Below are 27,942 nucleotides of genomic sequence, written 5' to 3'. Positions count from 1 at the left end.
GATAACAATAACCCAGAACTCCCATTACAGAAATGTTGTTTCAGGTTTATGGATGTTTTCACCAATTTGGTTAAGAGCTATAGAAGCTTCCATTAATAGCACTTTGATAGTCCAAAGTGTAATCTGTTACTGTTGTTTTGGATTTAACATCAAAAGCACTGGAAATGCAACAAACAAGGAGAAATTGCAAGCAACAAGGACAGACTTTAGTGAAAGACTTCTGTTGTACAGCCTCACATGATGATCATCGTGTAATCCTGATGTAAAAATGCAGCAAGCTTTTTAAAAAGACAATACCAGTTACGACCACAAGGGGAAGCAGTATTTCCAGTGTGCTGACTGTGAGACAGCACTCCACAGCTATTGCTGTCACATTTAGCTCTCCTCCAATTTACCAAGAGACTTGTTTTAAGTTTTCAGGAACAGACTGTAAACAAGTTAAACTGAGAAACGTTCATAAGCAGGGAAGGGACAAATATTGTAACACAATACAACAATGAAGATGTAGTTAAAACACAACAAAAACGCAAAACTCTACTGACATGTAGTCAGACCACACTCAATCACTAACTTTGGCAAGTAAATGGCAACAAGTTATTGTTCTGGTACAGGTAACACATATCTGCCCTGTGGGGCAGGGCAATTCTGCTCTAGCTTTAGAACAAGCAAAGGTCAAGAGATATATACTGCATCTGCACAGAGATTATATGTTAAAAACCATGGAAATGCTGAACCCTGACACAGGTTAAACAAAAAAAAAAAAAAAAAAAAAAAAAAAAAAAAAAAAAAAAAAACAACCAAAACAACCTTAGTAAGCAGCTTTCAACTATTACCAGAAGCTCAGGTCTGACATTTTCATTCAGATGTTTTGAATGCCACACATTACAAAAATAAGAAATAATAATGCTGTTCTGTGCAGTACAATCTTACAAGATCTCTTCAAGTGAAATTACAGTTTTGTATTTTCAGTTTAATCTTCTTTCAGAGGTGGAGAGTGTCCTGGAATTGATTAAGTTATTGAACAGATGAGCACCTGCTGCACCTCCAACAAAAAATGCCATCTATTTCAGGTCTGGCAGAAGCAGGGGATTAAATTGATGCCTAAACTGCAAAAGTAACTCCTTATCACATACAGCAGAGAGAAGCAAAAGAATGCAAAAAAAGTACTTCTATTGAACATTTATAATGGAACCTATCCAGCCTCAAATCAAAGTTGTTATGAAATTCTGCACCCAAAAAGTACTTATTTTCAGAAGAAATGGTTACTTAAATGCAACCAAACTGATGAACAGAAGGTATTAAAATCTTCACCTACACCACCTCTACTTACTGAAGCTGGTGACAGATGGGGGAACCTCCTCCCCTTGGAAGAACTCCAACATACTCTTGACTTGATAAAGCAAATCTAGACCTTTTTTATTTTTATTTTTTTAACAATTTGCCAAGACTGGAATGAGAGATAAATAGAAGGCACAACAATTTTGCTTTTTTTTATACAAATACAAACTAAACATGAAAAAACTCCCTATTTCAATAAAAAATTTCACAAGTTCAGGAAAAGTGTTTTAAGAGTCAAGTTCTAGACATTTAAAACCTATCCCACAATCCAAAATTTCAAAGTGGTAAAACAGTAGTTAGAATTCCTTTCCGTGATCATGTATCAAAAGAAAAAAAAAAAGATTCTACGGATACCCATTATTCCACTTTTACAGCGCCACAAAGAGAAAGATGAATGTCAATTTTTCAAGTGGCAATATCTCCGGACCAGAGGATGTTTGTATGACCCTCAAGGGATAAATCGATAGTTTTTTCCTGCCCTTGAAATACTTGCCAAGTACTATGTTTTCCTACAGGCTCTCGAACACACGCACGTGAAATATTATTCCACTGACTGAAATGCACCCAAATTCAGTAGAGGGGGGGGATGGAAAAAAAAAAAAAAAAAAAAAAAGAAAACATTCCTTTAGGAAAGACCACTGGTACCAAAAAAATCCAGTCCATAAGCTTGAAGTGAGCAAAGAAATTCAGTTTTTTAAAATCCACTTTTCCTAAAACGTTGTTCCACAAAGCTGGAATCTGGGACAAGGACTAGAAAAAAAAAATCACAAAACCATAACACAAACAAAAAGGGGCCAAAATAGTATCAAACGTAGCAGTCTATAACAGGCTAGGGCCACATTCCAAGATACCCAAGGCTGAAATTCATAAATCTGCAGGAAAAAGGGGTTGCGCCACCACGTCAACATCCATGATGCATTCACTGGCGTTGCCCGATCCCCCTTCCAGCTCCAAATCCTGGTTTCTGGGACATTCCTCCACGTGGAGGCCCTCGAATCCCACCTCCCAGCCCCCCACGAGTGCCTCCAGGTCCACGTGGTCTGTTATCTCTGCGGTCACCCTCCCTGGCAGCTCGTGTTTTCTTCTCCTCCACATTCAAGCGCACCTCTCCCCTGAACATGATGGGCTGCAAAAGAAAGCAGAACAGATACTTTCATTAATGATTCATCTGTAACTCTCCAATCTCAAGCTGACTTCTGCAGCCCTGTTGCGTATCAGTCTCTCCAATCCAAATTAAAACATTTTATGAATGGCTAATAGACACAGAATGGCTAGAGTCAAACTATGCATCCAGTCTCACGCTTTCCTGGAGAAGATACATATATTAAAACACCCACATGTGAAGAAGTCTGAGACTTTTCAAAAGTGATCTCAGGCATAACACTAAACATTTTGACACCTCTTCTAAAAGGAATTAAGCTATTAACAGTACGCCACTTTCATCAGTATGTGGCAATTCACAGTTCACCACCAGGCAGAGTCCCAGTTGATTTTTCTTTTGGCATGAAAGATACCAGATTCCATATGCCACCGTGGTAAACAGGCCAATGAAGCCTTCCACTTATGTCAAGCTCAACATTTAGAATTGCAGTGATAACTGGTGATTTGATTAAGACACCTCACTGAACTGAGAGCAGAGAAGAGCGGAACTGCAACATTCAGCATAAACCTCATTACAAACAAAGAGCTGAAGTTTGCAAAAAATCTAAAGAATTTCAAGAATAAAGACTCACTCATTTCAAATAAATTTCAACGCTTGCGTAACGCACAAGAATATAAAAATGTGATCTCATCATTGCCACAAGGAGAATGTTTTTTCATCAAATGGAAAGGCTAGTCATTTATTTCTGCTGAACTGATTACGGAAGTAGCACAGGTCCAAGGATGAAGCAGTATTGCCCTTCTCTAGCCATCAGCTGTGCTGGACAGAAAGGTGAAAGCACCTCATTACAGCCTCATTATTGACTCCAGTGCAAACTTCCACATTCCATATAAGCCAACAGGTTGAATTTCTTTGGCTAACAGTCTACCAAAGCCTTTAAAACTCATTTATAGCAAAGCTTACCCTCAAAGAAGTCCTACTGTTTAAGGACATATGTTTGCACAAAACACTGGGCCTATCTGCAAAGCAGTAAATCCACACTGTATCCCCCCCCCCCTTTAATGTAAGGCCAGAAATGCAGTGGCATTAATGCAGTACAGTAAGGAGGTAAGCAAGAAAGGAAGTCCCTGTCTGGTGAAAAGCTAGGCTGTAAGGGAGCACACTGCAGAGCTGTTATGCTGCGTCTGGATTCACTGCCTACTACCACTCCATACAGTCACAGGACGAAAATTTTTCATTAGCAATCATGCCTGACAAGCTGAGCAGGTGCCTCCTGCCTTTATTAGGAGAATTTTTTTTTTTTCAATCTAAACACTAGTATAGTTTCTCCTTTTCAACCTCTTCTACTTTCACAAGATCCTACTTGTTCGTAGGCTCAGACTCTCTCCATCTTGTCTCCCTGGAAGCTGTTTACCTGTTTCTGCACAGCTCAGCAATTTCCCATTGGAAATGGCTCAAAAGATACTGAAATCAGTCTGTAACAAATAAGTTCACGTTTGCTTAAGTTGCTATAAGCAACTCTAACAGCAAAAGACTCTCGGCCTGCAGAAATGCTCTACAAGCCTTAGGATAGAAGGGAAAGAAATATCCTTACTTTAAGATGCATATGGAATTAGGAGGGGATTGGCTGGAATATCTTTTCTCGTTAGAGGGATACAAGAAAACATTACCTATTAGTAACAAACCAACAAACCTACTGACTAAAAGTTTATTTACCCTGCTGCTAAGGATCTTCTGAACTGGTTCAGGATCATCAAAAACCACAAACCCAAAATTGGGAAGTTTTCCACCGCTGTTGATGCGGAGTTCAACAACATTTCCATAGCCTGCAAGAGAAGAGCCAAGTTCTTGGGTCATACATTAGAATGTTCTGCTGACCACGCTTATGGCTGCAACCCCCAACCCCATGAGAAGTACAACAAAGCAAGTAACTTACTTTGGAAAAAGTCTTTTAGTTCACTTTTATCCACATCATGGGGAAGGTTCCCAACAAACAGCTGGTGACTGTCTGGGTATCTCACAATCCGTCTAGTTTCCACATCACCTTGATCACCATCACGAACTTAAATAATAATAAAAAACCATAGAATTTGTTTGAGAAAAGCAAGTCTCCGCAATAAATATAAATAAAAAAAAGTCAGTCATAGTCAGAATTGGCACATTGCCAAAGATCCAGATTTCAAACTATTTTTACATAGAGACACCTAGGTATTTCACAGAACACTAGTGAAATTCAGCTCTAAAATGGAGTAGATATTCAGGGCGAGATCAACTAAAATATCTTTTTCTACAAATTTTTCAATTATTAGCACAGTTGGTGACACTTCCAAACCTTAATCAGCCATGACATTGTTTCCTGAAACCATTAAATAGGCACAAAACAGTTTATTCTTCCTAGCTTTTCTTACTTGGTCTAGGACCCCTCTGTGGTGGGATGCTTGTTCGCTGCTCCCTCACTCTCTGATCTCTCTGAGGTCTCTGTGGTGGAGTTTGAGATTCAGGCTTTGTCTCAGGGCGAGGCTGCATAGATTCACAGAAGTTAACAGGCAAGAATCAGATCTAGTAAGCTCTGAAAAGCTGAATCAAACCACTAACAAGTTTTATTAATAAAAAAAACTGGAAATTACAGGGGAAAAAGTCTAAATTCACAGTTCTTTTTCACCAGTGGCTATAAAATTAGGTCATTAGGTCACGTAAGCTTGCATTGCTTGTGGCTTGTATGCTCAAAGCAAACACGACACTCCACTATGCAAAGTTAAAATTTCCAAGTCGCCTCATTCACAATTACGTACAATAAAGTACCTCTGCCCAAAGTACCGTGGCAATTAAGCAGATAAAATTTATTACAACAAACTTACAGGACAAAACCACACTCAAACAGGCCCAGGGAAAAAAGCTACAGAAACTGCCTCTCCTTTAAAAAAGGGTGCATTCATTTTAGATAGCAGATACAGTCTGTATTCACATGAATATTCCTTTTTTCCTCTGTAAGGAGTAAGATTCCTTCTCAACCAAAAAGCAAAGGAATAACACTTTTTGAAAGTGTTTGAAAGCCTATGCAGCCTCTCTGAAAATTCAGATCATAAGCAAGTAGGTTTCACCATATTCCCCCCACCTCAGCTTACTGTCAGCCAGTTTGCCAGTAAATGGCTCTTGGTGCAGGATTCCTACCTGTGAGACGGGTACTTTCACGACATGAGGTGGTATTCCTGATACTGGAACAGCTCCACTAGGAGGAAGGTTCTTACTGGTTACCGATGCCCATGAAAATGTCTGAAGAAATAAAGATTGTTACTCATAACTTGAGATGACTTTATCCTTCTGAAATACATTCTTGATGGTGTAAGCTAATAGACACAGAATAACAGTAACAAAGTTTTAAGCTGTTTTTGAGACTTTGAAATTTTGGATCCAGCCACTAGCAGTTTCCTCACAACTTTCTTAGAATCATTCCAATTCAAAAGAGTTAGTACAGTAATAATGCAGTCACACTTCCATCCAATTTCTATATCCTGTGTAGAGTTGACATGCCACAGCAGTAGCCTAAAACCAAGCATCAGATCAAGGCTAACCAAAGTACTGCCTTCCTGACTGACTCCCCATTTGTCTTTCACCTTCCTTAACATTAACAAGTGACAAGTATCCCCAGCTAGGAATAAAGTCACATTTCATCCATTTTCTTCATTCAGTATGTCATTGTGGTCTGTTCAAAGTTTCAGAAGCTCTCTTTACAAATAAATGCCTGATTTTTTTTTAATTAAGTATTTAAACCTAACTATTGTCACAGTTCCCACATTACCAAATATATGCAGCGTTTAGGTCTTCATATTTTGACCAAGCAGTTACTAGACAATTTCAACTACTTATTGGAGAGCAGCCACTGGGAAGGAACCAACTGGTCATGAAAAGAGTAATTTGGGCAGGGGAAAAAGTTAAAGCATGTAAACACTTCTGATCCCAGATATCTCCTCTCCTCTTGCTAGTGTGTGTGTGTGTGTGGGGGGGGAAATCACACTCAAACAACGGAAGAGTCAAACATACTGATGAAACCATCACATCATAGAAAAGAGCTACTGATTTTCATTACCCTGGAGTCCTCCTGCACTGCAGGGGCTGGATCAGCAGGAACTGGAGAAGGACTCTTCTCCGCAGCCTCTTCTGGAACTGACTCCTCCAATGCTGGCTCAGATTTTTCTTCTTGCACCTCTGGTTCAGGTTCCTGTTCAGGTTCTGGCTCTGGTTCAGGCTCTGCATCTACAGCTGGCTCTTCCACATGTTCTTCCAAGTCATTGCTACTAGAGAGCACCACAAAAAGCAAGCAAAAAGGTGATACTGTATTTCATTCCATTAGCAGGTGGTAAGGAATGCTGGTTTTTAAATTCGGAAGTTAATCACATCATATTCAAGATAGCGAAACAGGTAATTTGTCTGAATAAGGCTACACTGCACAGGGATGCAAGTTCCACACTGTTATACTACAGAATGGCAAAAGCATTACGTCAATTGAAAAATCTGCGTTCAGCTTAACAGCCACAGGTTTCAGCTGCCCTACTAACAGAAATCTTGGATTGTCAAAGAAGAAAATCATGACTAGCACTAAATTCATTTGACCACAGATCTGTTCTACAAACAAACTGTATTAGACAACATCTGACTTCACCTAATGAGATATTATTACCTGACAGTCTGCTCATAATAAGCACCACTATCATCAGGAACAGCCTCAGGTGTCTGCTGTCTTTCCTCGGGTTCCTCCCCCTCTTCTTCCGATTCTAAATGAAGTCAGAAAAGGAAAAAATACACCATAGACATCTTTAGTACTCAGTGCTAACCTAAGGCATCTTCCACAACATGCAGATGAAGTCTCTGCTGGAAAGCACACATAGGAAGCACTATTAAGACATGACAAAAAATAGAAACTTCCTTATATTTCTGCTGTCACTTCGGTTACTCAGTTTTGACCAAAGTAAAACGGCATTTTTCAAATTACTTCAAAAAAGCAGATTTGTAGCCTACACTGTAGATTGCTACTACTCAAAAAAAGTCTTACAGCTTTTTTTAGTAACGTTGTTAGAAGAGGGCTATGACATTCAGGTGACTGCTGTCTCTCTGGCACAACTCTTTGCTGAAGTGCAGACAGCATAGTGAAAGAAAGGTAGGACTACACGCCAGGAAAAAACCCAAGAGATCACCAAGCTTAGTGCTGATCTGCCTTCTCAAAACAAAGGGATTTCCTCTGCTCTGGGAATGGAGCATTGATATAGACCAAGGAACAAATATTAGCAGAACTATCCAAAAATTCCTGGTACTCACCCTCTGGAGGCTCCGTATCAGAATCACCAAAAACCTCATCCTGGTAGCGGAAGATGTCATTATGGACATAAAACTTGTTTGCAACAGAACCCTTGAAAAAAAAAACAAAGGGAGGAACTGATTCAATTACAGCAGTTGCAAATCCCTCCCCCATCCCCAACATTACAAAGTTTACAATCAGTGGCAAAGGCTGGCACTGGTCTGTCTCCCATGACACTTTGACAGTACAAAGGAATACAAACAGGACAGTCAGTGATTCCTACAAAGGATCCCCAAGTGGGAAGACAGCCAACCTAAGTGAGTTTAACTGCCTCTGCAGCCTGTTGCCAAACACAGGAAGTATTTCTCACTCCACAAAAGTTAGGGAAGAGTGCTATACTATAATCACAGTTCAGATGATATCCCTTGACATCAAGGTAATTAATATTATTTAGAGCAACTCCAGTCACTGATCACTCAGGCAAAATTCTGACTGGCAGCAAATTAAGGCTGAGAAAGCAGAACAGCCTGCTTTGAGCCATTTATGCCTCTGTTCCATGCACTGGACCAAGAAGTACAGACAAATCTCACAGTCTGATTGAGGAGAAAATCCACAAAGTGCTCAATGACTGATTTATCAATAACACCCTCACAGATGTGGTAAAAAGCAAAACACTGTTTTGTTAAAATAAAAGGATACAAGTTCTCTGCCAAGATAAAAGTGCTGTTACAACAAGTTACCAACCCACCATAAAAGCAACAGAGCATTTGGGATGGAAAGACTGGGATAATCTTTAAGACTGCAGAGAAGATAAAAAGTCTGTACAATGACCACTGTGAGAAAGAGAGCTCTCAGCAGAAATTCTGCTCAGTCCAGCACAGAAAGGAGCTAAGTCACTTCCTTATGACTGACAGGCTCAGTAAGACCTAGTTAAATCCTAGAAGATTGACAGCTAAAGCTGAGCAAAAACTTTAGTCTTCTGTAGGCTATCTTGATTACTAACAGCTTGGTACAAAGACACAACTGGAAGCAGACTAACTAGCGCGGAGTTACTTTATAACAGTTTGCTGCAGTTACAATTCATTATGTTAATATTTAAGTAATAAGGAAACAAGGACAGCTTGAGCAAGTTGTCCTTCCCACATCTTAAGAGGTAAACCCAAACTTGCCTCTTTCAAGAAAATCTGAGCTATTCGGGGGGGGGGGGGGGGGGGGGGGGGGGCAAGACAGCATTATACCAGCAAGTCAAGAATGCGCTGCAGTCATGCTCAAAACTGTAAATGCGCACAACAAAAAGATGGATCAATTGAAAGAAATTCATATAGTGCTTTTAATTCTGCTAGTTTATAACAACAAAAGAGTGGAAGCCAGAGCTTCTGGGGTCTGAGGTATCAATTCTTAGCTCCAAAGGAGAAAGAGTCAAACTGAAAAATGAAACGATCTTCCAACTTATCACTATCATTTACAGTTATGTGAACTGTATGTTGAAAGCAACCTCAAACTCCAAGTCAAAGCTTTATGGAATCAGAAAGTTTGGATTCCACATCTTAGAATGGCAGAAAGTATTCTTCTCTTTCACTAGCCCTTTCTCATACCAGTTTTTAAGAGGGCAAATTAAAGATAAAAACAACTTTAGAACACACAAGCATTACAGATACTTAGTAGACACAAGTCAGGATATTTACAACTGTAATGATGATACCCATGGTTAATATATTAACATATGGAAATAATGCAGTTTCCTAAGGAATCTGAAGGGTATTACCACCGAACTTCGTGGTAAACTATCTTCCTGGTCTAATCCTCCAGATTCCAACACTGAACCAAACAGGCCCTATATTAATCCTGACATGAAAGCAGGCTTATAGTAATATTAACATTCTATATAGCATACCTCAGGTGCAAGTACAAATGTTTGCATGAATCTGCGCACTGGCTGCATGTTATTGGAGAGCTCTCCCATCACCTGGACTACAACACCATCGTTGAGAGTAGCATGAGCATCCACATGACGGATCTTTGTGTGGCAATCCTTGAAGTTTAATGACAGCACTTTCTTGTGGATATCCTAGAAAAAAGAAGGGAATATAGGTTACACTGCAAGAGCTACTTCTGCTAAGTTAGTGGTTTCCAAAGAAAAGAACATAAAACATTCAGTTTTAGACTGCATTCCAAAACCCTCGAGAGAAAGAGCATACCGCCAAGCTTTTAAATTTGCTTCACAAGCATTTTCACATTATGAACTTCTAGAAAGGAGACGTATCCTGACTAACTATTGCTGTTTACTATTAGGCAGTTGTTTCTCCTGATTTTCCAACAGGAGGCATTTAGGCAAAGGTGATGAATCACATGTGGGTATGCATCTCAACCACAAGGGAGACAAAAAACAAGGACAGTAAGTTTTTCAAGTACTTACAGATTGCCCGTAGACAGCATCAGCTGGTTTTCCATTGGAATCCAAGCCGCCATGGACATAGGAAGAGTTCTTTCCATAAAACCTGTTGAAAGGAAATATTTTAAACAACATTATGCTTTGCTGAGAACACAGAGCCTCTAAGAGTGCACTACAAATACTTTCATCAAGTTTTCCGTCTGAATTATTGCAATACATCCTTACAGTTCCATAATCCTCTTTTGCATGTTTCAAACAAACAAACAAAAAACACCACAAACCACACACACAGTTCTTCTGTATAAGCTATAGCATTCTGATATATCAGACGCCCAAGCACTAACAACCAAGAGTAAAGCCTCATATGTGACCTAGATAATTTAGCCTCATTCTCTCTATATGAGAGCTCTAAATCAACATAGTATTCTGAACATGCAGGATGCTGAAGGCTTCTCTCAAGCTCTGGTTTAAAGTTTGAGCAACAAGCAAGTTTTGTTCATCTAGAGTAATGAAAGCACTGCAAGTAAACCTTCCTTTATAAACGCAGAGGAATTAGAAAGTAAGATGTCATAAGCATCATGGTACTCCAGACTGACGGCAGATACAAGGCTAGAACTGAAATCCATGGCGTGCCTAAACTTTCCTGCAACCCGGACAGAGAAGGTTAGCTGTTCAAAGTAGAGCATAACTTTGAAAAGTCTCTAAATGTTCCAAAAACTGGAAGGAGGATTTCAGGAATCACTTATCTAGCAACTCAAAGCACAGCAAAATAAAGCATATCTTCAAAAGTCTAGGTTAACTCTAGCAATGCAGGATTAACAATTAAGTTGAACAAGAACAGTTTATTTAGACAAGAGATTGTAGTTTATTGTATAATCATAGTTTCAGTAATTTTCCTTTAAGAAACAGCTACTGATATGACTACTGACACAGAGAAACATACAAGAATACAGTTTTCAACATTTTTCCCCTAGTCAGGAGGTATTATATCAAGATGGGCCACAAAACTGTTTAACTAAACATAGCGTTTACCCAACTTAACACGTCTAGATGCAGTCAGTATAAATGAAAGTGACACTTCTGGCTTACAAAGTTATTTTTTCTAAGCTTATAAAGCACATATAACAGCATTTCAACAGCAACTAGAGTAAATTTTTAGTAAGATAAAAAACAGTATTTTCCAATGTTCCTATCATTTTTCTAGCTCTTGTAAACTTTATTATCCATACTTTAATCCAGTTGATCAAAACTGGGAGGAAGTTACACTCTTGAGTTTGTCTTGGATAAATCAGACTTTTAAATGCCCAAACCTTAAATCCAGGTAGCCAAGGAGAATGATTTTATTCACCGCTTTTAACATTCCTCTCCCCAAAAAACAAATCATGAAGTAAAGCAGAGCTTTACCTGTGTAAATAGTCAGGTGCTTGGTTCAGTAGAGTATAGTACTGCCTCACGAATTCCCGCCCGACCAGCAGGGGACTTGGCTTCTCCATCACCATTTCTTTGGTCAACTGAAAACTAAGAAAAATAAAAAGCTCCATAAAACACTGATATTTCACATTGCTGTACACATACTGATAACATAAGCCACATAATCACAGTGTAAAGCACACAAAACCTGTTAGCAGTTTCACCATAGTAATTAGTTCAACTGATCTGCTTTCAAAGTCATCAATTGCTGGTGCTGAGGAAAAGGAGAGGACTGCTGGGTAGAGAATCAGTGGTGGGAGAGGCTGCGTGGGTGAGGGAGTTTAATTCAACATGCAAGCATTTAATTATCCTATGTACCCTAGTAAAAAGCAGGTGGCAAGCAAGTATGGTTCTTCAAGAGGATTTCCTAAGTGGCTAAGTCATGTACAGTCGATCCAAGTTCTACTTACCTCACTTGACTTCACAATCAGAATTAGAAGTCAGATGTTCTAAAGCAAAGCCTGTACTACTGTATTAAGAGCATTTTAAAAAGGTCAAACCAAGTCCAATCTATTTTTGACAAAAGCACAGCATTCCTACAGTGTTTATCAGTCATATTAAAAAGGAATATCGGATTATATTAAAATAACTATGCTATGGACATAAATGAATACTGCTCTTCTCTTACTTCCCCAAACTCAGCAAGTCATATCACTTAAATTCAACAGATCAGTCAAATTAACAGTACCATACCTAAGGCCAGGGACACATCAATCTATTTATCATGTGCCTAATTTCAATGGATCTGTAAATTACAAAAAAAGTCTTTACAGCTGGATTACAGAATACGTATATCTTCAGTGCAGGTCGTTCAAGCACATTCATGTGTTTCCTTCCTTTCAAACACTCAAAAAGAAGTTCAGACTAGGAGAAAAATATCAATACCAGATCATATTCTTGTTGCCCAATATAGAAACAAAAGTAGTTTTTCTGGCTTCATATGCCATTGCCAATTATACTGGCAGGTAGCAGAATGGGAGCTTAGCTGGCAGTTTTGCTGCTGACGTGCTACAGACTATACATTAGCTGATTTTTCTGGCCTGTAGTGCTGAAAATAAAGAAAAGCTAGTAAAGATATCTGCAGTAAGTCAAGCAGACGTTATCCAAAAGGGAGTTAAAAGACCAGGTGTAAAACGTGAAAAAGAACTTTCTTCATATTACTGACATTCTAACCCCCTTCTCCTACACAATGCTTTCCCAAATACATAGTATGAAAATTCAATATGCACAAACTTTAGGTATGTCTCACAAGTCGAAACCAACACACTCCTAACTTGAGCCCTCTAAAAAGCAACTCAGGAGTCATCATCCATCTGTCTGTTTTTATTTAAGACCGTGCAACAAGAAACAGCTCCAAGAAGTGGCAGCGTCAGCAGAAAAAAAAAAAACAATGGAAATCAAACTAAGTCATTCTTTAGTGCAGACTAATCCAGAGGGAGACTGCAAAGTGCATGCCTTGACAGTTATGCCGGGATGAGCTTTCTCTTGTCACTGCACAGAACAGCATTTTACATCCTGGGTAAAGAGGCTTGCACACAACTAACCTATAGACAAAGAGAATGATCAATAATCAGGTAAGAAAGTGGTGGATGGGGTTGGCAACCAAAGGGTCTGAGGTGATATAAACAGAACGGACCTCTTAATCAACAAAAATGGGCCAAAGTAGAATTGCCCCAACTGTATGCATGTAAATAAGGAAGTATCTATGGGACCACATCATGGTGAAAGCTCTCATCCCCCCTTCTGGGAAGTCAGCACACCGAAGTCCCTCTCTGAAGCACCTGTACACTGACACACACAGCACAGGAAATAAATGAAATGAATTAGAAATCTGTATACATTTACAGGGCTACAACCTCATTGGTATCATGGAGACATGGTAGGATAGCTCACAGGACTGGAGTGCCACGATGCATGGATACAGGCTTCCTGTGATGGACAGTCCAGGAAGATGAAGAAAGGAAGCTGCCCTTCATGTGAGAGAGTATCTGGAATACATAAAGCTCTGCCTGGTGACAGGTGAGGGGCCAGCTGAGTGCTTATGGGTCAGGGTTAGTGGGCAGACCAACATGGGTGACACTGCAGTGGGTGTCTGCTATAGACTAATCAGGAAGAAGAAATAGATTAAGCCTCCTTCGGATAATTGGAAGAAGCCTCATGTTCACAGGCCTTGGTCCTCATGGGGGCACTTCAACCATGCTGGTATCTGCTGGAGGCACAATAAAGCAGGATACAAGCAATCCAGGTTTCTGGAGTGCTTTGATAGTTTCCTAATACGGGATCGAGGAGCTGAGGAGGAGGGGAGCTCTCCTGGACCTCATACTTACAAAAAGAAAGAACTGGTCAGAGATGTACGAGTTGGTGACAGTCTCAGCTATAGCAACCATGAGATGGAGTTTAGGACTCTCCAAGGAGAGAGTGTGGCATTCTGTCACAGGGAGCAAGACAAAAAGCAGAATGAGTCCCAGACTTCAGGAGAGCCTGTTCAGGGACCTGCTTAGAAGAATCCCATGGGATATGGCCCTGGAGGAAAGAAGGGTCCAAGAAAGCTGGTTGATATTCAGGGATCACCTCCAAGCTCAACAATTGATCATACCATACCAAGGAAATGAAGCAAAGGCAGCGGGAGGCCTGCATGGATGAACAAAGAGCTCCTGACTAAACTCAAATATAAAAAGGGATAATCCAAGATGTGGAAACAGGGACAGGTGACCCAAGAAGAATAACAGAGACACTGTCCAAGCATGCAGGGATGGGGTTAGGAGAGCTAATGCCCAGTGGGAGTTGAAACTGGCAAGGAACATAGAGGGCAACAAGAAAGGCTTCTACAAGTGGGTAAGCAGCAAAGGAAAGGCAAAGGAAACCATGGCCCTGCTATAAATAGGCCAGAGGCCCTGGTGGCAAAGGACACAAAAGGCAAAAGTGCCAAATGCCTTCTTTCCCTTGGTCTTTACTGGTAGGGCTTGCCCTCGGGAATCCCATGCCCGTAAGACCAAAGGGGAAGTCTGGAGCAATGAAAACTTTCCCTTGGTGGAGGAGCATCAGGTTAGGGAACACTTAAACAAGTTGGACATACACAAGTCCATGGGCCCTGATGGAATGCACCCATTGAGTGCTGAGGGAACTGGCTGATGTCATTGTTAGGCCACTGAATTACCTTTGAAAGGTCATGGTGATTGGGAGAGGGTCCTGACAACTGGAAGAAGTCAAATACCATTCCTGTCTTAAGAAGGGAAAGAACGATGATCTAGAGAACTACAGGTAGGTCAGCATCATCATAATCCCTGGAAAGGTCATGGAGCAAATAATCTTGGCTATCATTTCCAGACATGTGAAGGACAGGAAGGAGATGGGGAGTAGTCAGCATGGATTTGCAATGGGGAAATTGTGCTTAATCACCTCATAGCTTCTGTGATAAGATGACTGGCTTTGGAGATGAGGGGAGAGCAGTGAATGTTGTCTACCTTGACTTTAGTAATGTTTTTGACACCATCTCCCATAACATCCTCATAGACAAGCTGAGAAAGTACAGGCTAGGTAGTAGACAGTAAGGTGGATTGATAACTGGCTGGGCTGCCAGGCTTAGAGGGTTGTGATCAGTAGCACAAAATGCAGCTGGAGGCCAGTCACTAGTGGTATCCCCCAGGGGTTGATCTTGGGGCCCATACTGTTTAATACTTAATTAATGACCTGGATGATAGGACTGAAAGCACTCGGCAAATTCACTGGTGAGACAAAACGGAGTAGCAGCTCATACACCAGAGTGCCATGCTGCCATTCAGAGGGACCTCAACAGGCTGGAGAGATGGGCAGAGGGGAACCTCAAAGTTCAACAGAGGGAAGTGCAGAGTCCTGCACCTGGGGAGGAACCACCCCAGGCACCACTATAAGCTGGGGGATGACCTGCCGGAAAGCAGCTCTGCAGAAAAGGACCTGGGAGTCCTGATGGACAACAAGGTGGATGTGGGCTAGCACTGTGCCTTTGTGGCAAAGAAGGCCAATGGTATCCTGGGCTGCATTAGGCAGAGTGTTGCCTGCAGGTCAAGGGAAGTGATCCTTACCCTCTCCTCAGCACCAATGAGGCCACATCTGGGGTGCTGCATCCAGGTCTGGGCTCCCCTGTACAAGAATGACATGGGGCTACTGGAGCGAGTCCAGCAAAGGGCCACAAAGATGATTCAAGGACTGGAGCATCTCATACAAGGAAAGGCTGAGAGAGTTGGAAATGTTCAGCCTAGAGAAGAGAAGGCACCAGGGGGGCGGAGGGGGGGGGGGGAAGGTGGGAGGATAGGGAGGTGAACATTATCAATGTATAAATATCTGAAGGGTGGGTGTAAAGAGGACAGAGCCAGACTCTTAAGTAGTGCCCAGTGACAGGACAAGAGGCAATGGGCATAAACTGGAACACATGAAATGCCATCTGAACATAAGAAAACACTTCTTTACTGTGAGGATGGTTGAACATTGGAAGAAGTTGTCCACAGATGACATGGAGCATCCATCCTTGGAGACATTCACTGGACATGGTCAGAGGCAACCTGTTCCAGCTCACCTTGCTCGAGCTGGGAGGTTGGGCCAGATATCTCCAGAGGTCCCTGCCAACCCCAACTATTCTATGAAAGCAAGGGGCAGGGGGGGGATAAAACACACACACACAGACTCTCTTGTATACATACTCTAAGCTCTGTTCTAGCTCACTCAAGGATCTTGTTTTATGCTTTCCTTACATTTGGTAACATTTCAGAAGTCCTGTAAAGCTGAGAATGCATGACAGACTAGCTTCAAAACAAAGATGGCATACTGGCTTAGTATATTACACTGGTGGTTTCAAATGCACATCTCATGTAGGCCTGCAAAGGAAGTTATAACCACACTGCAGCTCGTACCAGGAATGCAAAACAGAAGTTCCAAACTCCAAAGAGAAGAACATTAAAAAAAAAAAAGACATGAAAGTTCACATTTTGCATACACAGAATGCTAAGCCCAAATCAACCTGCCAAATTCCTTCCATCTCAGACAACTGTAGTCTAGTGCCCCACACACTGTAAGCAAAAGAAGAACTAATGTTTAACCCTCTTGGCATAGATTACAGATAACATATTTGAGGATGAGTTCACACCCAAGCTCCTAGCAATGGTCAGTATGCACAGCATCCAATTTAACTGGACATACAGGACACAAATTTCTACCTTGGAAGTACACAGTTTAAGGTTGAAAACAAGATACAACTAGAATGCTATTAATATGACAAAAATTGGTCCAGTTTTACACACATTGATGGGCTTTGCTCTGCTTTTAACACAACAAATGACTACAGGGTTATTCACATCACTTTTTTCAGTTCATAAATTTAAAAACAAATAAACAATTTCAAACTCCACTTATTTTATCTCAGAAATGTCATTTTTTTTAATTCTAAGATAAAATACATGGGAAAAAGATCTGACAGGCTCCAGAGGAACATATACTGGGAGAGCAGGAGCACATGTACAAGGTCCATGTACCAACTCCATACAGGAAATACTACTTACTTGATAGAGTGCAGAAAATATAAGACCAAAAGTGAACTGGCACGGAAAAAGGCTTCGCTATATTAAGAAGCTTTCAGTTATTTCATAATATTTTAAGAGCTAACTACACAGAAAGAAAAATGATACACCATGGTTGGGTCTGGCCTGCAGAAAACATTCCAATTCTGCAGACCACTTTCACTGTAGGAAGTTGCTAGTATCTGTGGTTTTGAAGAAGTGCAATGCATCAAATATACAGATGTCCAAGACTGAACACAGTCTGAAGTGGCAAGAACCCAGTTATGAACCCTGTGTTACCTTCTGCGGCATGTTACATCAGACTCCCCACAAAATAATCAGGCAGTAAGGAAAGTAACACCACAGGGAAAACACGGATAAACTGTGGGTGCCACTGCCAATTTCCTTATTTGACATTCTATTTCCTGTAAAGCCCTTGTGAAACACCATCTTTACAAAGAAGGCAGTATGACACTAAAGCAGTGGGAGTAAGAATGGCAGACAGACGTGAAAACCTTCACTCTTCCATCCAGTTGGCTTAAGAGACAATACAAGCCTAACTGCTCCACAAAAGTTAAAAATCCTGCCTCTGTGCTGTATGCTCACAATTAGAAAAACACTTCTACTTCTTTTCTTTAGAAAAACTAGCTTCCTCTGAAATCCAGGCTCATGTTTAATGATGCCAGTAGGCAGATTTTCTACTCAATTCTGTCAAGTGCTGAATCAGGCTGAGAATTATTTTCAACTGCTTCCAGAACAAAACATATTAAGCTTGACCTTCATGCATATTGATAAACCATTACCTGTAGCTCTCGGATCTCAACAGCTTACTACACCTTTCAAATTTTCTCTCTCAGGTGAAGGAGTCCTCACCATACTAGCCAAACAGCAGTCATGTCATCTTCCACGCTGTTCTACTATATCATCCTAATATTGTACTGAAGACATGCTGAAGGTAACTTGCCTTGTGCTGATTGAACTAGACATATTTACATGATAAAAAAAGAGTCCTCCCTACTGTTAGGGTGAAAAAAATCTGTCAGAACTCATACTTAGCATGGAAGAGGAATACCATAGTGCCCAGTTCTCATTAAGTAGATCTGAGAAGAAATGGGAAAAACCTTTATGTGACCAAATCAGAGGACAACAATCTGTTTTTAACCTTGCTGCACCTGCTGCTATTCTGCCAGTTACCATCTGTTCTTGTTCTCTAGCCAGCACAACCTGAATGATATGAGCCACACATTTCCAGAGCAAATACTTGCTCCCTACCACTCGTGAGCAATTTGTTACTACTCCCCTGTTCCTTGACCTAGGAATAACTGCAAACATTTCAGACCATATTTCTGCTACACAGAGCAGAATAGTACAAAGTGATTGAACTATCACCTCTTTAATCCTTTGAGCAGTTTATCCACACATTTTTCTGTCAGTTGAGATAGCAATGAAAGGGGAAGAGTTGACAGGAAAAGCTGAAGACCACATGATTTAAGATTCATTCAGAAACATATATCCATATCACGCCACATATGTAAGACAAACGGAGTAACTCAAGTTGTAGCTAACATAGACATTACAACATTTCTGCAGCAAAACCCAGCCCTTTTCTTAAGGCAAGAGACTTAATGAAAGACATACCTCCTTTATATTGGTTGTCACCTGGCTAGTGACAAATTCAACCACCTGTTACAATGCTCCTAGTTAGCAGAAAATCAGTGCTAGTCACTAACCGCTGATGTAAATTCTGTATTAGCAAATTTGTATTTAGGTTCACAAAACCTATTAGCATATTAGTATTCAGACAAAGAATAGGCTCTAAGAACACCTAACAGCTAGTACTGATTAGCATTTTTTGAGGATCAAAAGTGCTATATAATGAAAGTGAACTAACCATTAGCTGTCTCATTATTTTAAAATCTCAGTGAAGTTTGAATCTTGTTTCTACTGGACTTCCTATGTATAACAAAAAAAATCTCTCATGTACATTATATACAGCGTTAAAGCTCTCAGTCATTGCAGAACACACTCCAGTATAGTGATCCAAAGGACAGACTCTATTGAAATAAAATTTGAAGTCAGAAAATTCCAAACTTCATTTCTTAAAGAGCGTGGCTATTTTAAAAACCTTCGAAAAAGGTGAGCAAAAGTGACAGTGCCAGCAGAAAGACAAATGAAAATTTAAGTACAAGCATTTATTAAGTATGCCATGGTTTAATACCATCCTTGTACCATCATTCACCATCTTCTTCACTTCCATACTCCTTAGACTATTTTTTGTCCTGAAATGCAAGTAAATCAAAAAATAAAGTTACTGCAATGCATTACAGTTCTTTTTGACAGGAATATTACACAGCAGTCCACACTTTCTTTTGGCTGTTAGTATGCTGTAAGCTGACTCATTTGATATTACATTCCTGCCTGATCTCCACAAACTGGTGCAGTTTTAGTACTGAAACAGTTTTTGCCTCTCCTTTTTAACTACAGGTTTAACTCACTCATATATTCTCACAGAGCTGTTACACTACTTCCAACATCCAAATCAACTTCTATAAATTACAGTTCAGATCTTTCATTTCTACAACCTTACTTTAATTATACAAAGGCAACTATTCATAGGCAACTGTACAATTTATATGCTCCCTAAATGAAGATCTTTTTCCCCTCTAAACCTGAAGGTCAAACTTCTCATGCAACTCTACACCCTCATTTTGATACCAAGTAATTCCTTAATATAAAGAGTTTTTTGAAAATAAAGAAACACCCGGAGAAGCTCACACAGAATAGGGGTATCTATATGTAAGCACATTACACAGCTGTCAAATCTGCAGTTTCACTGAAAGTTAAACATCTGGTCAATAGTTAATAGGATTGCATACATGAAGTGTCATTTGGGATTTCTTCAGGTTGCTTAGCCACAAACCATTTATCCATATGGAGTAGCCAGCATTAAAAGCAGTTACTGCTGTTGCTTTGGACAAGAAAAAAAGTCAGCACAAATAAAAATCACAAAGAAGATTCCCTAATACTCCTCCCAAGTGGCATGATATACGATATATAAGTTAATCAACAACAAAAGTGAAACAATTCCAATTAATTCCCACTCTCCATATATATTTTTATGGCTACTGTCTGCTACTGCTGCTGACTAAGCAAAAAAGAGGAAGTTGATACCTGTGTAAGCCATGAAACAAAACCATTACAGAGCAAACAATGAAATACAAGCAAGGTAAACTTGTATCACTAGGCAAATTCCAGAGCTCCTGTCTCAACTGGGGATTTATATCATTACACCAGCTTGTTCTGAAGTAGGAAGAGTAATATAAACCTTTTCAAGGAAATGTATATTTAAAACACCACAAGATACCAGATGCATTGAGATGTGAGATGCCCTTATTTTAATACAGCCTCAAGAGTGAGCAAGTGAGCGTTGGCGGGGAGAACCCTAGCTGTTGACCTCGAGCCTGAATTATGAAGTGCTGAAAAAGCAACCAAAGTAGGTGAGCAACAGAAGTCCCAAAATGCTCACTGCTTTTAAAATCATAGTCTCATTACTGGTCTCTCACACAATGGGGAAGAACTAGCCAATGTCACAAGGAACAGCACCACAGCAATACAGTATACATTAAATCCTGATACAGAAAAAAAGCAAAGACTCCAAACTAAAAGATGAACATAAAGCAAAAGCCATTACAGACAGTTACCTGCCTGCAACTGGTTCTACTTTTTTGTATTTTGACAGATTCAGAAGGAAAGAGTTCTGCCGGAGGGAAGTGATCTTAAAGGTAGCATTATTTTACAACAGAGGCAAGAGACTGAAATTGCACACACTAGTTCATTACATCTAATCTCTTTGGAAGCCAGAGGCTGAAAGCTAAGCAATAGGATAACTCATCCAATCAATAATGAAACATTTAAAGATCTAATTTGCCATAAGCTGGGAGGTTACCAGCACTTAACTTTTACTAGCATCTCCTGGAAACATTGATGTAGTCCATAAGACTTCACTATTTGCTAGGAACTTATAGAAGCAGGAGCTCCTCAACCAAGACCAGAGCACTGTCAAGTGCGAAACACAACATGCAGACAGAGTAGGCTTTATTAGTAATCTTCTTTAAAACCAACACCTAATAAAACATGGATCTGGATCCTCAAACTTAAAACAGTCATTTCTTCACTCACTACAGCAACTAGTGCCTGCTGTAAGCCAACCATGCAACTTACAGAGGGAGGCAGTTCACAGAGCACTAGAGACATTCCGAAGACCTAGATCCTATAAATCAGTCAGTGACTGGAATGCTGTACCTTTGGGCAAATGACTTTCTCTGTGCCTTATTATCCTGATCCTGCAGAAGGGCAGAGCCCATACTTGAATTTTTTTAAAAGCTCATTTAGGTATACTGATGAGGGGCACAGTAGAAAAGCTAGGCACCATACCAGTTAGGAGACAGATGGACAAAGAGAAGAAAATTGAATTAGAAGCTTAACCACTTTCTAATTAAAGTATCAAAATGATCAAGATAAGAAAGCATCTAATTTTAAGTGTAATTAATTTTTTTTATTACAAGATAAAAAAAGTTCAGAATTACATTCAACAGTGCCCATGCTCATACTGAAAAAACCCTCTGCTTCCCAACAGCAGATGGGAAGCCTTACCCAGCAGCAAGGCACAACCCTTTAAACACTGTAAGAATACAAATAAACAAACCATGCATTGCTGCAGAAGAGCTATCATTCTAGAAGTCAGCCTGTGTTTTTGCTAACAAACCTAAGTGTGAACCACAAGTAAATGGATGCAATGGAGTCTATCAGTTTGTAGACAAAATTCAGTGCCTCTTTTGCTGCTTGGCAGAGCTGAATGATAAGAAACAAACTGAAGATTTTTTTACTGCTATTAGTCAGCATCTAAATGAACAGTGACCATTTAAGAGGAGTAACTTCAAAAGCACTATGTTCAAAAGTATAGAAAGAACACAGAGAGGACTAACCTAAAGCATGAGTTCAGCTGCGTTGAGACCAGCATATATACTTGTACACCAAGGAGTGGTGATTGGGGGAAGCAAAAAGAGACACTTCCTGTGGGAAGGAGCATAAAGGCCCAATTACTGTCCAAAGATAAACAGCAAGTTAAGTTCTGCTTAAAAGCAAAAGAAAGACAAAAAACACCCAAAATGCATAGCTCAGAAGAACCTAAGAGTTTTGGTATCACAGGAGTGTGATATTACAAGGGTCTCTCACCAAGTTACTTTCCTCAGATTCTCCCCTCCACACCTTGCCTTCTCTGAGTGCAGGGCCTACTTTGCTTTTTTTAAAGCTATCTCAGCTGGCTTCTGGTTTTCTATTTTTTGGTCTGATCACCACTTCTATTCAGCAATGCTGAGAAACCAGGGACGCAAGGAGAGAGAGATGATAATATCTCTGCAAGAGTAGCATAAGCATTTGAGTTCTTAGAATTAGCACCAAGGAACAGGTTTTATTATAGGTCACACTTGTAACAGCTGCTCTATGCCTGTGACCTGGCAAGGGTCACCTTTCAGCAGCCAAATATCCTCAGTTGCTCCCCTTCAGACCGCAGCTAGGGTATTTAACATTACTTTTTGTAAAGTTTTACTGTTCTGTGTCACATGAGACAAATACCACAGACTTAGAAGGAACATACCTAAGTTATTTCTTACATTACAAACAGATCAAAACACTGAGTTTCACAGGCAGCATATTATTTATTTTTGTTTAAATAATGTATGATACAGATGTATAATACAGGAATGAGAAATGTTTCTCCTCTGTTCTCAGCTTTCTCAGCCTAGCTTTGCATCTCTTAAGTCATCACAAGTTGTGTCCCACTCATTACACAAAAGAGATATGGAATAGAGAGGAGGAAGCTGTAGAAAACACCAATTTAAAGTTCATATTACTTAAGCTTTATTGCCTAATAAATACTGAAGTACCAGATGAGAACACATATCTTAATTTATGGTCTTTTGAGATGCCTGGGGCAGCAGGAGGGATAAAAGAAAGAAAGAAAGAAAAAAAAAGAAGAGAGGCCTGACCTGATGGCTACTTTGCCGACTTCCTCCTGTTGAAGCACTCTGCCATTGAAAACTGACTTTCTCACAGGCTCAGAAGTGCAAACTGAAGCTCAATCAGCATTTGGGGATTTTCATGACAAAACTTTGTAAGCCACTTGTAACCTGCCATGGGTCTCACCACGCAGGGTCAGCCACTACTTTTATTTTTAAAAGAACACAAAGGCTTTTTTGTAATCCTCTGAAAACAGCTGCCCCCAAAACAGTCAGAATAGCCTGCATATGCACTGATTCCTGTGATAATTTGAGTTCCTTTCTGCACTTCCAGAAGTATAGCCCTCAACTGCTGAAAAGATGGGACTGGGCATGTTAGACAAACAGCTCTAAAACAAAAGGAATATCCTTCCTTCCCTCTCTCTGTTTTGTACTAAAATAGTTCTGGTGGCTGCTTGTATCCTTAGCTCAGGTTTGATAGAGAAAAGCTGGCAATCATTTTGTCACTGAGGAAAAAAAAAAGAAAGTTAAGTGAGGTTGTTGTAGAGGGACCTGCTGTAAGATGTACTCAGAGCAGCTCATTCTAGCTTGACCAGTACATTTCAACCATCAGAGCAAGGAAGACAGGTACGTTGCACTGATCATTACAGAAAAAACAACTGATGCTTCTGATTTGACAGAAAGCCAAAGCCAACTTCACACTTGAAAATTTGAGTTCTCCCAAGTTTCAGAGAGGATAAAACTCAAAGCCTTTGGAATTCACAGAAATATTCCTACATTTGTTTTATAAAAATCCTAAATCAGATCCTCCCAAAGATGGTTTCTCCTATACTAGGGAGAAGAACTTCAGTATCTCTAACTGGACTTATTCCAACCTAACTTACCCTGCGATTAGAAATACTGTTTCTCTGTAAAGTTGCATTTTAAGCCTGCAAATTTCATCTCACAGGGTAGTATCAGTCTGAATGAAGTTTGTTTACTGATTTTTTTTTTGCTTTAAAAGACTCACAAACTTAGCTTTATGCCTATACTACTCTCCAAACCACTTAACTCAAAAGAAGAATAGTTACTTAGACCCTATGACTCCACCACTAGAACAGATTTTGTTTTGACATCCAAGAGCTGCTCTAAAAACTCAAAGCTGGCAGCAGGTCCAGTTATCTTATCTTGGGCCTACAATTTTTCCATTTGGCTCCACTGCTGCTTCTTGAAGTTAAAAAGCAAAAAAAGTTACCCATAAGCAATCATGAGCTAGAACACCTAGCTACACAGATGTTATAGTGAAATTCAAGTTTGCTCCCACTTGGGTTAAAATCACGAGGACTAAGATTTTACAAAATATTTTCTGCATGCCAAGCAACAGATATTTCTAAAGAGTCAGTTATTTCACCTCTCTCCTCACATTCACAGAGGCATGACTTTAGCACAGAAAATTCTTTACCCTCAGATACATAGATCTTAACAGTTCAGACTGATCCGTCATGACATTCTTACAGGTTAAAAAAAAAAGTCAGCATAATACTAGTCGTAAGTTAAATTGAAAACAGTACAGGGCAAAAGAGAAGAAAAGACAAGATGGCTATCAGCACAAAAAGACTTTAGAATTCAATATTTCAGACTTGCCTCAGTAAGGAATGAGGCTCCTAACAGATTATTTGTATGTAACTGACAGCTTACAAACTTCTAGCTATCAACGCTGCACTCCACCAGCTATGCCTTTCTGGAATAGGCCAAGACTTTATATAGCAAAACTAGGACCTCCAAGAAGTGTAACATTCATTGCCTACAAAAATTATTAGGCATTCTTTAAGAATAGCTTAAGATCAGATTTTGTTACCCCAATGAAGTAGCTGAAGACTATCAAGTCTACTAGCAGTTCTTGCAAGCAGAAGTTATCAATTACTTCAAACCAACTCCAGAGACTTCAGGTAGTCAGCTGTAACAAGTATCAGTCTTCTAGAAAAAGCTATCACTTTCACCTTTGGTTTAGTTCAAGCACAACAGACTAAAGCCAGCTTAACAGCTAGCACCACTCTGAGACATGCTCTACTTTGATTTCCTCTCTTTCATTTTCCATCCGTTATGTTACTTAAAGTCAGACAAAAATGTTCAGGTTCTAATATTAAAAACTGCAATAGTCAAGTATATTCTAACTCATCCAAAAGGCCATTTCTGTTAACTTTGTGAATGCTGTCCCAGAAGTATCTACTGTTATGAGCAAAAATATCAGTGTGTACATACAGTAACACCATCTTTATTTTCTTTAATGTACTTTCATTAAAAAGTATTGCTCTGTACGCAATTGTAACTATTTCCAAGGAGAAAGAAAAGCTTGATTTTTCTGAACCAATCTCCCAATAGATACGTCCTTAGACACTTCAGAACATGAGTGGTATATCAAAACCAAGATGCATCTTTTCAAAAATGTAAATACACTTTGGCTCTTACAAGAGTAACTTTTTAAAGTGTGAATTGCAATAGCAAATCTACAAATCTTTGGAGTATATTCCAAGAAGATCGCATGTAAGTACACAAAAATTAAAACTGCAAGGAAGAGCTTGCTGTTTGGTCAAGTGCCTAAAGATTTCATATTTAAAATCAAGAGCTTCAAATTTGAAGCATTATCAGTTGCATGATGAACTCAAATTGATGCTATTGTGGCAGTAACAAATGGACAGAAGAGCAAGAGAACAAGATTTTATAGTCACAGTGAGGAAAAAAAAGTTTTCCCACTACCTACTTATTGTACATTGCTGTTTCTGAGGCTGCAAAGCCACCAAAGGGAAAAAGCAAGCCCAGTCCCCAGTCAAATCCCCACCACCACCACAGAATTCCAACAGAAGAGCCTGGAACTTACACTTGGCTCATATGCATGAAGACTTGTCTGCCATGTCTTCCTTAGTTTGCTTATGATTTCTAGCCTTCAAGTGATTAACTCACACGTAAAAGAATATAACCAAGGCATAAAAAAAGGCAGTTGCCCATTTCCCAAAAGCCAAGAACTGGCAAACTGATTAATTAGATTTGACATATACAGGACTCTTTTTAAGAAAAATTTACACTTAAAAATAAGATGCAGATTTGCAGAGGTCCCCAGGTTGGTATGGTTCTTTTTCTAAGCAATTTTGTACAATTGGACTTTTTAGTATGTTCTAAGCTGTACATTCTGCTAAAGTGTCCTTTAGCAAGAATAGTTCCACTACATTAAGCATACCAATCAAAACATCTCTGGAAAAGGTGAGTTCGGTTCACAAGATGCGACCATTTTATCACCAAGTATTATGGAACTACCTCACTAGGAAATTTATTAGGTTTATTCTTTACAGAGAAGAATTAAGAAAATAGAAAACTTGGTCAAAAGAAAGATTTCAGAAAAGAACTGAAATGCAGTTTTCATGTCAACCTCTGCACTCACTTTTCTTTGGGATGCCATTCTAAAAAGTCTTGGTAGTTGAAAACAATCCAACATGCACATCAAGTTTGATTTACAGCACCTGGAAGTGTTAGCTTTCAGAGCTTGATAGCAGTGTCCACATTTCCTAAAGCTGTCACTTCTGCTTGTGAGAGCACAGGCTAGACAAAAATAGCATACACTGGAAACATGGTGGCTTGCTGCAAATGCTGCTTTCAACCAATTGTGAAAATTCTTTGTAAGGAATTGTGAGTTTCTTTGTAAGGCACACTCACTACATGCAACCCATAACATAAAAGGTCACCAGGTAAGCCCATTAAGAATTAATAACACATTATATCATACAGACCAAGACTAAATGGACATGAAAGAGATGCTTGGAAACCTCATTTCTGGCCTTCTCCAGACAAATACATCTAGGGCCTTACGAGTGACTGGAAAGTCTTCATAAACACACTACTTTGCATTTAAGTCTTGGCTTAATCCCAGATCCAGCCAAGGTCATGCAGTGTATCAGGAATAAGATATACACTCACTTTCTACTTGAATTATGACCCCCTTCTCCATCTATAAAGTTGGAACAAGGGAAATACATACCTACAATCTAATATACTGACACACTCGTGTAAATACCGAGTATTACTCCTCAACCTACAGCTAACCTACCGTGGAAAGGGCCTACCCCAGCTAAACGCCGGGCCTGAGGGGTCCCCCCCAATCCAGCGGGGGGGGGGAGGGGGGGGAAGAGCAGACTCTGCAAACCGCGGACAAAGCTCGCGGCTCCGCATCTCCACTCGCACAACGAGGCCGCCCTCCCTCGGCTGTGTGCCTCCTCGGGGAGCCCTCCCCCAAATAACGCTCCTCTTTAAGTATTTCCTTTCCGAGCGGGCGCACCACTGTACCCCGCTGCCGCCAGGACCCTGCCTGGCGCTGCCGCCGAGGGCAGGGGGGCTCGCTGAGGCCCCAAAGGCGCTGCCGAAGCCCGTCCGCGGGGCAGGTGGAAAAGGCGCCCGCCGCACAGCTCCACCGGGCTGGGGCGGCCTCTGCGCGCGGGGCCGGGGCCCGCGGGGGCGGGGGGGAACCCCCTCCGCTCCCCTCCCCCCACAGCGCGCGGCCTACCGCCGAGGGGGCGGCTCGAGCCAGGCCCGACGCGCGCCGCCCGCAACCGTCCCCGGAAGGACTCAACCCCTCCGCCGGCCGTTCCCCGGGACGGCCGCAAGCCCTCGGCCTTCCCCTCACCTGCAAGCGGAGCGGGACGGGAGCGGGAGGCGTCGCTTCACCACAGGCCGGCCCGGCGGACAAGAAGCACCTCACGCAACGGCGTGCTCAGCCGCCGGCTACATATATCCGGCGCGCAGCCTAGCTCGGCGGCAGGCGGTGCAGCCAATCA

At 40.6% G+C, this 27,942-nt stretch overlaps 1 protein-coding gene across 4 annotated transcripts; it reads right to left on the bottom strand.

Annotated features, from left to right (window-relative positions):
- Positions 1-1,391: 1,391 nt before the first annotated feature.
- On the bottom strand, positions 1,392-27,942 carry G3BP1 (G3BP stress granule assembly factor 1). Of its 4 annotated transcripts, none has more exons than XM_026118622.2 (12): positions 27,792-27,942; positions 11,530-11,643; positions 10,150-10,231; positions 9,628-9,801; positions 7,754-7,844; positions 7,119-7,212; positions 6,528-6,735; positions 5,612-5,713; positions 4,849-4,960; positions 4,377-4,502; positions 4,157-4,287; positions 1,392-2,464 (listed from the first exon to the last, which is right to left on the bottom strand). In XM_026118622.2, the coding sequence occupies exons 2-12, from the start codon at positions 11,622-11,624 to the stop codon at positions 2,258-2,260; spliced, it is 1,422 nt and encodes a 473-aa protein (XP_025974407.1). In that variant the 5' UTR covers positions 11,625-11,643; positions 27,792-27,942; the 3' UTR covers positions 1,392-2,257. The 4 variants fall into 4 exon arrangements, with proteins under 4 accessions (XP_025974407.1, XP_025974409.1, XP_025974408.1 ...); XM_026118624.2 differs by having other exon boundaries at positions 4,157-4,266; XM_026118623.2 differs by having other exon boundaries at positions 6,528-6,732.

The sequence above is a fragment of the Dromaius novaehollandiae genome, chromosome 15 (genome assembly GCF_036370855.1).
Source record: "Dromaius novaehollandiae isolate bDroNov1 chromosome 15, bDroNov1.hap1, whole genome shotgun sequence".
NCBI lineage: Eukaryota > Metazoa > Chordata > Aves > Casuariiformes > Dromaiidae > Dromaius > Dromaius novaehollandiae.
Note: the sequence above shows the minus strand (reverse complement) of the source record. Positions and strands in the feature narration are given on the sequence as shown.

Excerpts from the sequence above, each read along its gene's own strand:
- G3BP1 (XM_026118622.2), bottom strand. The coding sequence starts at position 11,624 with ATGGTGATGGAGAAGCCAAGTCCCCTGCTGGTCGGGCGGGAATTCGTG. Across the intron at positions 7,213-7,753 it reads TGATACGGAGCCTCCAGAGG|AATCGGAAGAAGAGGGGGAG; the intron begins GTGAGTACCAGG and ends GACTTCATTTAG. Across the intron at positions 6,736-7,118 it reads TATTATGAGCAGACTGTCAG|TAGCAATGACTTGGAAGAAC; the intron begins GTAATAATATCT and ends GGTGCTCTCTAG.